The following is a 13129-nucleotide window of genomic DNA, read 5'->3' on the forward strand; positions in this document are numbered from 1 at the left end:
CACATGTAAATGGAGTGAAACTTCCTTGATGTGGTCATCATGAAAGTTTCAGAATAACTTGTACTCTGCTCATCACGCGATTCAATAAAAAAATTTTAAATGAAAACAAACTTGGTGTTTTCTGTCATAAGGTTGTATCAAGGTGCAACCATTCAAAACCAGGTTTGCTGCCCTCACATGACACTTTTTGGGTTTTATCACTGTCTTGGTTTCACTCTCCTCTCTCTCCAACATAAATATCCTGATTGTCCCAAACCAAACTATTTTTAGTAGGTTCTCTAGTGACTGTGGTGTGCGTTTCAAAGAGACCCAGCTAGCTGACGTTAAGTGGCCAGGCTGATCTCACCTAACAGATTCTCACAATAACTCAGGTCATTAGTTAACACTCTCAAGAGGGTAGAATAAATACCTAGCTTAAAGACATTTTGCTATGTTTTTAGAATGCCTTTAGGCTCTTTTTCTAAAGATTCTCCCCCTTTAGGGCCGATTAAAAAGTAGCAGAGCCAGATCTCCAATCCAGACACACTCTCAAGAACGTTTTGGGAGCTAGATACCCCTGAGTACATCCACGTTAAGCACTGCTAGGTGCTTCTTGGAAAGACTGTAAGTAACAACCTTCAAAAAGGTTACCAATTTACCCCCCCACAAGAGCTACCCCGGAGTGTATCAGCTCCCCACAGTCCCAGTTTCATCAGCAAACCATCTGCTTGAACCCTCGGTGGAGCGGGACCTGAGGGTCAGACCCTGTGGGCTGGGACACCAAGCGCTCCCCAACCACCCCTCCCTGTCCCGGGAGGGAGAAAGGGAGACAGCCGAGCCCAAAAAACTCACAGCCCCAGAAGGTTTCTGTTAGCAGATCTAAATCCCCTCCAGCCAGGACAGGAACTGCAGCTTCACATCCTCCTTCAAAGGCAAGGACTTTAACCACAGAGCTACAGGCTGGGTGGGACGGGCGAAGTCTGGACGAAAGGCACCGCAGACAGGGAGAAAGTGCCCATCCCATCACCTCACCTGGAGGGACTGCCACTTGGCTGCCCTGGATGCTGCAAATCCCTTTGTAGGCACCTAACTCTGCCTGCAGCCAACGTGCCCACGCCAGGCTGGGGGCTTGGGAGGCTCCCGGGTGTCTGAATCTGCCGCTGCCTCAGCCCACTCGGGCATCCTGCAGCGGTTCGGCACTGCACAACTAACGCCTGTCGCTTGCCTTTTGCTTCTTCTCTCAGCTTGCTGGGGCAGAAGATGGAGTGATGGGAGAAGACAGCAAGATCTCAATGGGCACGTTGGGCTCAGCTCACCACTGAATGGGGAGACGCTCTGTGCGGCACAAGCATGGATGGCCTCCGGCCCTGGCAGCCTCGGGTGCGCGTCCTGTTGCTGACAGCTTGCAAGTGAAAGCCAGAATAAGCGCAGCGGCCCCTTTGATCTCCTGCTCCTCCTCTCCCTGTGCAATGCCCCCATATCCAGTCTCCTTCTGCCACGGGAATTCTTGCCCAGTTTGTTCACTGAAGTGGCATCATGACTGCCCACTAACCGAGCTGATGCGTCATCTCATCGTGATGTCACTGAGTGGCTCCCACAAAAAGAGCATGATTATACAGAAGAAAGCTTGTTTACAGGTAATTGGCTTTTTCATAAAGACTGATGGAAAAGTAACGTACAAACTGCCCATGTATTTATACAATTGGACTGGGACAGGAGTTTTTCAATATTTTCAGTAATAGAAGATCAAAGAGATCTGCTAATTACTACACAGTGCTGTAACAAACACCAGGATGTAATTTCGTATCTTAAGAAAACTCAAAGCATGACACTCGAGAGAAAAATAAAGCGTGCACTGTCATTTATTAAACTTTCAGAGCCCTGTAAAAGGCCTTACCATTCTCAATTCACTTGGCATTGGAAAATTATCCATTTTGTAGTAGTACTGGCAATGTACATCTTTTGATCTTGAAGGTGATGTTAAGTCACCCAAATCAGTAGCTTTGAGCACTGGGTGGGGATTTCTCCCTAATCCCCACAGCTGTTGCACTTTCTTGGCATGCCTGGCCAACTCAAGTGGTTCCCGTACAGAGCAGGGGGTCAAAGTCCCTTGCCCAGCCACTCCTGTCCTTCCAATGTACATGACACATTCAAACTGTGAAGACACTTTCCATGCTAATGGAGAGCGAGATCTGCAGATAAACCCTACGACATAAAACCAGGCTTATTCCTGCAGCCCTACTGGAAACACTTTGGCTCTCTCGTCACACTAGTTCAAATCACTGCACCTCTGTCAACTGGAATATTTTCAAGTATTCTCATGTAACCATGAATCTAACTTACCTGTGCTTAACAGCAGCAAAACTTTCATTATAGTGTACTCCTCAAAGCTAAGCTGCAAGCGAACAAACTGCAGACTGATCTGGTGCATCCCCTGGCACAGTTCAAACATAGCAGACTGGCGCATCCGTTCCCTGCAAAGAGAAACAAAATCCACAGGATAAGTACAAGAGGGCGCAACGTGCACGGGGCAGCCCACGCGTGAAGAAAGTGAGGCGCCATCTGAAAACCAAGCACTGATTGCAGAGGTCAGTAAGACACACTGCAGTTGCAAAGTTCAGGTTAGGTAAGGGAGCTGGGGACTATGGAGACAACGCTTGAGCCCTGCCAGCCCCGGAGGGCTGCCTGGTCCCCGTGTTCCTGGGCTGGCAGAAAAACCCACTGCTTGTGAGCTTTGGTGGACCTGGGCATCACCTTGCTCAACTCCTACGCCATCCACAACTGATGGCTGAGTTCGCTTTCCTACCTGGCAGACCATAGGCAGCATTAACATCCACCCCCCTAAAAGGAACAGAAACAAATGTAATTTGAGTTTTACACACTGATGATGATAATGAACTGACAAAAATGTTTTAAAATGTCTTTGAAGTGTCAGCATTTGTACAGTTCTGCCCTGCTGACAGGAATGAGCCTGCTGAAGGGGTGAGAACTGGTGCAACAGGGGAACCCACTGCATGCACATTTTAAACAATACATCCCCCATCAGCTGATGTACAGGTGGAAAAGGGTTTCAGAAGTGCCTGGTGCAGAAATGATCGGGGGAAAGGATGACCAAGGAGGACTGACAGCCTGCACCACTCAGGGCGGCCAGCCCCGGCTCCAGCCCAGCAGCCTTCAAGGCTGCCTGCAGCCACAGGCAACAGGAAAGCCCATGGCAAAGAGCTCCGCTGCCCACCATGCACGGTCTGGTTCACAAGCCAGGAGCGCACTGGGATCAGGGATGTCCACTGTGCCAGCAGACATCTTGACTCTTCTCATCCTGAATAACACAGTCCCCTAAAAATATGGCTGGCAGGTCTGGGACATGGGGAAGTGGTTTAACAAAAATAAAACAAAATGCATGACTTTGTCTTACTGCCTTTATGTCTACTGAGGAGTCTGAAGTTAAATGATTGGGATGACCACTGCCTCAGCCAGCAGCACTTATGCATCCTTCCCAGGTAACCTCCATTTCAAAATATCTGATTACTCCTGAAAACGCAACAGGTCTAGCTCCAAGGACGAAAGCGCAGGAACAACAAGGAGAAATTATTTCCCACTGAAGTCACTGAAGTTCTTGTTAATATATTACACTGGACCTCCTACGGGGAATTCTTAGTCAAATTGTTGCAACGGTCTCTTATTCAAACACTGAAATATTCAAAAATTCTGTAAGTTTTTTCCCAAAATAATAATCTAAGATAGTCTGGAATAAAAAGATGATGTCGTTCATTAATACATATTTTGCCTGTTAAATCATAAAATAATGATACATGACTGGTATCCACTTTACTCTTCTTTTTCTTTAAATATACTTTGATACATTTAGCTTCAGACCTATCTCTCTTCTCTGAGGCAATGCCATGCCAACCTACCTGCACAAGTTTCAGGCAGAATTAGTCAGGATTTTGCTATACTTCTAAAGCCGCTATCCCAAACCACAACAGCTACAAGAGTCACCGAAAATCGCCTGTCTCATTTTGAAACTATGATAGATATGCAGGTATTTAGACAAAGCGCTGTAATTGTTCAGTGACCACTACTTTTTTTTTTTAATTGCTCAACAACAATTGTCTATATTTCTTCAAACATTTTTTCACATAAGTGGGGAATTGGATGAAGTTCAGCTAATTATTTTAACCAAGCAACTGTCTTTTCAAATATACAAATTGGCTGGTGAAAGAGAAGAATCATACTGTGTGCAAACAAAGACTGACGTAATCTTCCTGGTGTTTTATTTCACTACTGCCAGAGCAGATTTTATTTTCCTCCTTAATACTAATAAAGTGGACTCCCTATTGTTATATGGGCTCTGCACTTTTCCCCCGCTCCACCCTCTTCTTGAGACTAAGAACATCCAGCTTCTTTTTTATTTTTTTTAAATAGTAGTAGTAACGCCATGTTTGTTTATTTTTATTATGCATCACGGACTGCAGGGAAGAAAACAAACAGAAGAAAATAGTCTTTGAACGCTTTGGACGGTGACTGAAATACCACTCGACCCTCTGTTTGAGAAGAGCAGCCTCCGGTGCTGGATGCACACAGGCACAGGCATATGAGCTGCAGAGACGCCGCTTGTGCACTCAATGCCAGTCGTGTGCTATAATGCACACAGAGTGACCCCGAGTAACTGGCATTGGGTGAAACGGAAAAGGATTTGCAGAATTAAAAGATGTCAGATGCACATAAACGAGCATTTCTGAAGCTGCTGTGCCTCGGGTCCTGCTCCAGCCTGAGGCTGGTAGCCACCGTCCAAGGCTTGTGGCCAACCCAACACAGAAGCACCAGGATCCCTCCCGGTGTTCGGACATGCCCTTAGCATGGATGACCGAGTGTGCCAGGGATGGGGGCTCCTTCACATTTGGCCACTGCATGACTCAGCCCACCCCCCTTCGGGGACATCACCCTAAACCAGCCAAGGTCCTCCTGCCCGACAGGTTGTTAATGCCCAGAAACCAAATGGCTGCTGCACCTCTGAGCTGACCTGGAGACAGCAGGGGAAAAAGGCTCTGAAAGACCACAGAAAGTGATCTCCCTCCTGCTGCTCCTGCTCCCCTCCCTCTTCCCAAAATTACCAAAGCCAGGTCTAGGACACAGATAATGGTGGCTACTAACTGACCTCTCCCAGGAGGCTCAGAAGGATACATACTGAAGTTGAAAGGCAAATGATTAATAAGGGACATTTATGTTTTAAAAAAAAATACATTTTAAGGTCTGTCTTAGACTGCTAAAGACTAGCAGGATTCAAAAGAACAAGAACAGGCTATTACATCCACTATTACTTTTGCAGGACACCAAAGTTAGTTTCTCCAGCCCCAGAACATAAAGCAGCTGCCACCCCCCCGCCTGCGTTTGACCTCCACAGACACAAGAAGCGCCAGAACTTTCATCACATACCACAAGCCACACAGCAAATAAAAAGAAACATCTTGGGGTTTTGTCTCCGGTTTCTTACGCTTTCACTAACAGCGTGGCAAAACACTCTCTGTGACAGCTAACCTAAAAGTATTCTGACTCAAAACCTTCTTTTTTTTTTTTTTTTTTTTTTACATTGCATTGCACTTTTTGTGACATTTTACTTTTTCTCTCATGTTTTTCTTTGTATTTGTTTTGGTTTTATATCATTGCCTAAATAGAAAAATTTTGTAAATGTCAGGGGTGGTTTGGTTGTGTTTTTTACGTGTGTCTGTCTTATAAATATTTAAATATTTAGTCTTTTATCTACTTACAAATATTGATCTTTAGTTTACCCTCAAGGAAAACCTGATGGCATTGTTTGTAGTGAGATATACATACCATCAAGTCATCACAAATGCCATTACCACCATGGGGAAAAATTAAAACAAACTTCTATGTTGCCTTCCCTTCCACCTTTTATTTTTTTTTTTAAGGGAAAAAAACCAAAACCCAACCACCCCAAACCAGTTCTATCTCTGACACAGCATATAAACTTCTCAACATGGAAAATGGAGTATGTGAAGATCTGGAATATAAGGGCATGTATCTGTATGGGGACATGTAAGAAGGTAAGTACGTTTAAGTAATAAAAGGCGTGGAGCCAAAGCTCTGAATCTGCCGTGTAGATAAGCACTCAAAAGTGGTGTCATTAGCTCAGTTTAGCTTAATCCTCCTTCATAATAACACGCTTTAAACTTTACACCTTAAGTTAAATCCATCTTAAGTTCCCCAAGTGTCTCCTTAGAGGCTTAATTTAATGCCCAGCTCACATTCTGCCTGACCTTTCCCGCAGCAACGGCACTGCGGGCAGGCAGAGCGGCCACAACCAGCCCGCTCCCCCCAGCTACTGCTCTGCCCAACTGCTACTTGCTCCTGCAGAGCCCCTTTGGCCACGGGTACCTCGGGTTAACTGGTCATCAAGTTGCTCACCACATCCCCACTGGAACTGAACTGCCGCTGCTTTTCCCTCCTTTTCCCCAGGAGGAAGACGAGGTGGGCACCTCCGCTGGCAAAGCCTTCCAAGGCACCTCAACTGCCTGGGTGGAAAAGAGGGGTTTTGTTCCTCTGCTGGGTTTCTCTCAATAAACCACAGCAAGCACATTCCTAGTTGAGAGACGCCCTGGTATTTTCCCTGAGTTTGTCTTCTCTTTCTCCTCACTTGATCTGGGATCTCCCCCAAACCCCATGCGATCTCTATGTCCTCTCCTCTCTCATCTCTGCCACCGTTATTCCCAAATTGACTCCAGATCTCCTATCTTCCTTCCACGGGCAGGCTGCATGGAGACCAGCTCTGTGGTACGAGCCCAACACCTCAGCCTGTTTCACCCTCAACATCTACCCATGAGGAGCCAAATACGTGGATGAGAAAGCGGTAAACCAACGCAGCTCCTCCTGTTCCCCTGCTCCATGGAAGCAGCCGTCCTTTTACCCAGGGGCAAGTGACGAGGCAAACGGCTTGAGCACCCGGCCAAAACGGGAGCAATGCCCCAAATCACCAAGGGATGAGCCACCCAACTACAACAGAGATATAGGATTTGAGCAGTCCCACTGGGGAAGGAGAGATGGTTCAAGGAAAACTGTTTAAGACAAGGTATCCTAAATACCAAACCAGTCCTATATCTCATTAATACCCTTATATGACCTCCACAGAAACCAAACAGACACATCAAAAATTGTGAAACTAGAGGCACACTGTACAGACACACCTTGTTATGAATAAGTAACTTATAATTTATGAAGTCATCATAAAGTCTAGTATCATAAATCTCCCTGTTGAGGATGGAAACTGCAACTCAACTGACCGTAACCAAAGAGGAACCCACACATCAAGGAATGTTCACTCACAGGTGAAACTCATCCCCAAACCAAACCTGATACCATGCTTTATTTACTTTCTCATGGATACTATTCAAAGCCCCAGCGCAAGGCATCTTCCTAAATTAGACACGTAAGCGAGGAAAGGGAAAGATGTGGTGGGTGTTCTGAAGTTTCATCAGTACTCAAGTGGCTTGCTCATAACCACAAGAAAAACTTGGCAAAGGCATCCCCTTTCACAGCACCTCAGAGGAACAAATGTGCAGCTGATGTAGTCCCTTGGCCTCTGCAGCTCAGAAAAGACTTAGAAAAAACCAAAACCAAAAGTCTGATGTCAAAGATATTCTTTGTGTTTCCAGATTTTACTTTTTTTTTCCTCCTATAAAAACTTTCCAATTCTATAATCAAGAACCTTGCCTTTGCTAGACTAAAACCTGTATACATCTGAAGCCTGTCCATCATTTAAAATGCTTTCAGGGAAATTCAGAAAGCACATTACACTGTAACAAAACCAAATCAAATAAATAAACAAAACAACAGGAAAACCTGTCAAAGGCCTGAAGGTCAAAACCAGTTTGGAAACCTCAGAAAGCAAGGTATACTTTCCACCATGCCAGAAGGGGTCAGTTTGAACTTGCCAGACAGAGGAGTGAAACATCACCAGACACCTTTAGGGCCAGGCCGGCAAGCTGTGGATAAAGGGGAAAAAAGACAGGGACATGGGATCAGAGCCCCTTGTTCAGCTGCTCAAACCATCTAATCAGAAAAGCCCTTGGCCTGAACCATCTTACCTGCCTGAGGAGGGGTACACTTGTCTGGAAAAAGTTTTGAGGTTGTTGGGGAAAGAAAAAAATAAATATATTATTGTAACAACAATTGACTCTTTCTTGAGGGAGTATTCTACTTCAACAGCTCCATCATGAAGGATGGTGGCAACAGAAGACCACTACCTTGCACAAAACTGAACCTAGTCTTCTGTGCAAAGGGGCAATCATTGCACTGCTTTGTGTGCGGCGGCATTGGGAAACACTGCACATCATTCTGCTCAATGGACTGTACCCAGACACCTGTTTCCCATCTTGAAGTCATTATAAACGCAACCAAAGTCAGCAGTACTGGAGCAGCATCATTAAGTTATTGCACTGATCAAAACCCAAGCCAAAATACATGCGGAATTCAGGCAAAATTCAATCATGACTTTTCATGCAGCGCTTCTTTTTTATTCAGCACTTTCTAATCTCTGCTCACTCTGCAAGCCACAGCAGAAAGAGACAAAAACATACTCCAACACACTGCCTTCAACTCTTAAAGCTTTAGAGCCATCTCCTTCCAGGCAGGAAAAAATACCTGTTACCTTGTATCAATGGCAAATGCAGGCACTCAGCCCTGTTGAAATTAATGGCAGTTTTGTCATCAGTTTCTACTGGAGAGAAATTTGGGTCATGCTCGTTTTTCCTTTAACTTGTCAGTAAGCCAGCAGAAATAAATACCCCATCTTCAGCACCACCAGTGACCTCCTCCTCCGACTGATAAGGCAGCAGATGCTCCCTAAGCAGTAAAGGATAAAGAACTCAACTAGTACCCGGCAGTTGGTTACCCTGCAGGTGGATAAACATAGGCTGGGGATTCGGTGGTTCATCCAGGAAAGTGTTAGCCTAGAGGCAGCATAAACGTGACAGCCTCAAACGACCACCCTGCTGCCTACACAAGTGATGGTGGATCGCAGCCGGGTTACAACATCACTGCCCCTGCCTATTGTGCTGCTGGAAAACACTGTCTTTGTACCAGGCCCATGGAAAAAAACCAAATCAGACCAAACCCAAAGTGCCATTGCCTCAGCCCCCAGTGACAGCCTGGGTTTTCAGCATACTCCTGCATTCCAAGGCTGTTTTGGCTGATACCGCTGAACTGCCTGATGCAGCTACTGCCCATGTACACGCTCCTTCATACGGAGGCAGGCAGGTGCCAGCAGTCATGTCTTAAAGCTAAGCCACAAAACCTGCCGCCAAATGTCACGTCAGCTCCTCCTGCTGCCCCCAAATCCCCCTGCCCTGTCCTACCTGACTTCTGCCACTACTGACAGTCAGCATTTCTTCTCTCGACCTAGAAGGTGGGGAGAAAAAACCCCCCTGTGCTCTATTAATCTGACACAGCAGCAAGGCCCTGGCACTACCTTCTACTTTGATAATTAGGAGGTTTTACGGCGAGATCCTCCTGCAGCAGCTGGAAATTGGCTTGAGGGTCCTGGAGATGCCTCCTGCTGCTGTGTTCCTGTAGGAATCTGACATGCAACAGGAGAAAGCTGTTCCCTGCAAGGAAGCTCAGTACGCAAAAAAAAAAAAGATATTTCCTGCTCTAGAAGTTGCTGAAAGAGAAGTACTTCAGTAATGATCTCCCCCCAACAACCCTGCCACAAGAATTTGTAAACCCACCCTTGCCAAAGAAAAACTTTCAACCCCACAAGCTTCTCTCTAGGCGACTAGGATGCTGTGGCCTGAGGGGTGCGTAGCTGGGAGCACTGGTACTACAGCAACGACCTTGGGCAGAAGCAGCTGCCGAAACCAGGCCAAAACAGGGATTAGAGTGAGGACCACCAATGCCGAACATTGATAATCAGACAACAAAGGTCATTTCACATTAAAACAGATCTACAGGCATGGCTGGTGTTTTGTGAGCTTTAACCACCCAGGCATACAAACTTGGCAATTTTTACACTGTACTTAGAGGAGTCAGTTCTGAAAATTAATTTTCTCCCAAGAAAAAGTCCTCCTTGTGATCCTAGAGAATACAATCCCAGGGGACTGATACTAAGAAATTTAGGGCTGCTGTAAAGTTTCAGCTAAGTGTCCTCCTGTTATATGCCTATCAACAAAGGAACTGGCAACAGCTTGTGGATAATGATTGCCAAAGGAGAGTTTCAGCTCCCAATCAGTAACAAAGAACTTGTGCTAAAATCCAACTTAATAATCACCCAGTTATGTAACCCTAAAATCCCGACCACATCAATAGCAAAAACCCCCAAGTATCTGCTGGAATGAACAGTTAATTATGCAGTTAGCAGAATGCTGATACCAAATACTCTCCTTTGGTTTGCATTTGCATTCCAAAAGAGACAAATCACGGTTTAAATGAGAAAATACATAATTACGCCTTTACCAAAATGCTTTTTCAATACCACATTCAATAATAAGTGATGATAATGTACACATGACAATAAGTACTCTTCTAAAGTTAATCAGAGAAAGGTATCGCCAGCCAGAAAAGGTGCCCATTAGGTATCATTTTATACAGCCATTATGGCAGGGCTCATTGTCACTTGCAGTGGTTCATCAGCAAAATTACTGCTATATTCCACATGCAGCAGCATTTCTCCTCTTGTGCCAATGGTATCTCAGAAATCTGACTTTGCTCATGCTATCATGCAAAGCCCGGCATTTTCTGGAAGTCAACCAAAGCATGCCTTCCTCTCAGAGTTTAGAGAAACTACTTCCTAATTTTTCTTTTAATCTGGAAGATTAATATTTAACTCTATAGGGGAAGTGGTGAAAGGAAGCACTATGCATGTGAAAGGCATTCCGAGATGCCACCAAAGAGCTCACTGATGTGCATAAAGATTAAAGCAGCACCATGTTCAGACAGACACTTGAAAGGAGTAAATCTCTTCTCTATCCTAGCCCTTCCTGTCAAGGACCTCAAGAGAAGTGAAAAGACACCTTCCCAAAAGGCTGGTGGATGTCCCAAAGTCATGCTGAGACAATACTGAAAGAGCATAATTATGCCAAGTTAAATGTAAAATCATTGGGCAAGTCTTCATGCTAAAGTCATAAAAACTAACAGTCAAACCCTTTCAAACACATCACAAGCCGGAAACCTGCTAGAACATCCACTGGGCCAACAGACGATCAAGGTGAAAAAGAAGTGTTTGAGAAAGATGAGGCCATAGCAGAAAAGTTAAATAAAATCTTTGCATCAGTGCTTTCCATAATGGAGTCCAGGAAGGCTCCACACCCGAGGCTCCCTTTTCAGGAAGCGAGTGTGAGAACTAGTTTCAGATTGAAGTGTGAGTAGATGAGGGTCTAGAAAGGGAAAAAATAAAAAAAAAAAAGTAAAATGAATAGTAATAAATCATCAAGACCAGATGGCATCCATCCATGAGCTGTAAAGTAACTTAAATACGGAATTGCTGAACTACTAAGTATGCTGTGCAGCCTATTGCTTAAATTGCCCTTATAAAAGGCGTGGAAGGTGACAAACATGACTGATTTCTTAAAATGGGTCTGGGAGTGGGGAGGGTGCGCTCAAGAGACCAGAGGCTAGTAAGTCTTGTTTCTATATCTAGCAAAATGATTGAAAGAGGAGCATTAATAGATAAATAAATATGCTATAATGGAAGAAAGTCAGTGCCGCTTTTGCAAAGAAGTCGTGTCTCATGAATCATGTAGCACAAGGATGTTCTGGTTGATACAGGCAACGTCTTTACAACTGAAATGCTTTGCACATGCCAGGTCTAGCTGCATCCCACAGCCATATGGGGTGAGACCTAAGCAAACACCAACCCTCTTCTCCTCCTCTCCTCTGCCCTGGTTTCCACACAAAGGAAACTGGGGCATGCAGCTTGGGCACGGGCTGCAATACCGTCTGTCGGCGTGCCAGCATGGGTAATTACTGGTGTAGGACCTCCTGCACACTGCGCTTTGCATCAGGAGGTATGTGGGGATGCAATCACGGCAAAGTTGGGTTTTAAAGTTATTAAAAAGATCTCCTGAAAGCTCTTGAAGAGAGCTTAGGGATAAGGAGGAGGGCTCGTCATGGATTATTAGCAGCTTAAAAATAGGAGACTAAGGGTAATAATAAATGGACATCTCTCACAAGTAATGGAGATTACCAGGGAAGTATCGCAGAGCTCTTCACTGGGGCCCAGGCTGAAAACTGTGCTCATACATCATTTGAAAAAAAAAATATAAATCAGACCTATGGAAGTGACAGAGCTTGCTGATGACTCCAGACGATGAAATGAAGAGCTGCCTGTGAAAAACTGCTGAAAAATCTTACTAAACTGTGTGGCTGGCTGACAAAATGGAAGGTGAAAATCACTAATTGCAAGACAATGCAGACAGTATAATTATCTTCCACCATATATGCAAAATGACTGGCTCTAAATTAACAAACACCACACAATAAAGAGACCTAAGTGTAACTTGGAACAGGTTTTTGGGGCTTCTGTCCTTTGAAAATGCTTGCTCAGTGCTTACTAACAGTCAAAAAAAAAGCCAAGGGTGAGAGAAGAGCCAAGAGCAAGACAGAAATTGTAATTTTGCTCCTGCGTAAATGCACTGCGCTCTGAACACAGCATGTCAGTCTGGTCTCCTCCCAAAATTAATACACTGGGCTAGCAGAAGCACTGAGGGAGTAGATGAGGATGGTCAGGGGTAGCAGACAACTGATAAACAAGGGCAGATTAAATTGACTAGCTGATTCTTCAGCTCTTAGAAGAAACAATGGGACTTGATGGAGATCTAGAAGTGATAAATGGAATACACAGGATGAAAAGGAATTTATCTACTATTACTACAAACACAAGAATGAAACACACTCCATTAAATTATCAGCTACCTGCTTGAGAAACATCTCCAACAAACAAATACGCATAATTAAATTGCAGAAGCGACCGCCACTGAACATTTCAGATGTCAAGATTATAAACACATTCAAAAGGGTATTAGGCAAATTCACAGAAGACAGACACAGAAGGGTTATTAAGCACAACTGTCCGAATGCAATCTCCTGTTAGAAAGTACCTACATCACTGACTGCTGGAATGGGCAAATGAAGAAGTATC

At 44.8% G+C, this 13129-nt stretch overlaps 1 protein-coding gene across 4 annotated transcripts in view; it reads right to left on the bottom strand.

The window, feature by feature from the left end:
- The window catches only part of NR3C2 (nuclear receptor subfamily 3 group C member 2), a 218241-nt gene that overhangs the window by 15327 nt on the left and 189785 nt on the right, over window positions 1-13129 (bottom strand). For all 4 annotated transcript variants that reach the window (XM_075751262.1, XM_075751263.1, XM_075751261.1 and 1 more), the window contains one exon: window positions 2323-2453. In XM_075751262.1, coding sequence (XP_075607377.1) covers window positions 2323-2453 — 131 coding nt within the window. The remainder of the gene's footprint in view (window positions 1-2322; window positions 2454-13129) is intronic.

Source organism: Balearica regulorum, chromosome 4, assembly GCF_011004875.1.
Source record: "Balearica regulorum gibbericeps isolate bBalReg1 chromosome 4, bBalReg1.pri, whole genome shotgun sequence".
Lineage (NCBI taxonomy): Eukaryota > Metazoa > Chordata > Aves > Gruiformes > Gruidae > Balearica > Balearica regulorum.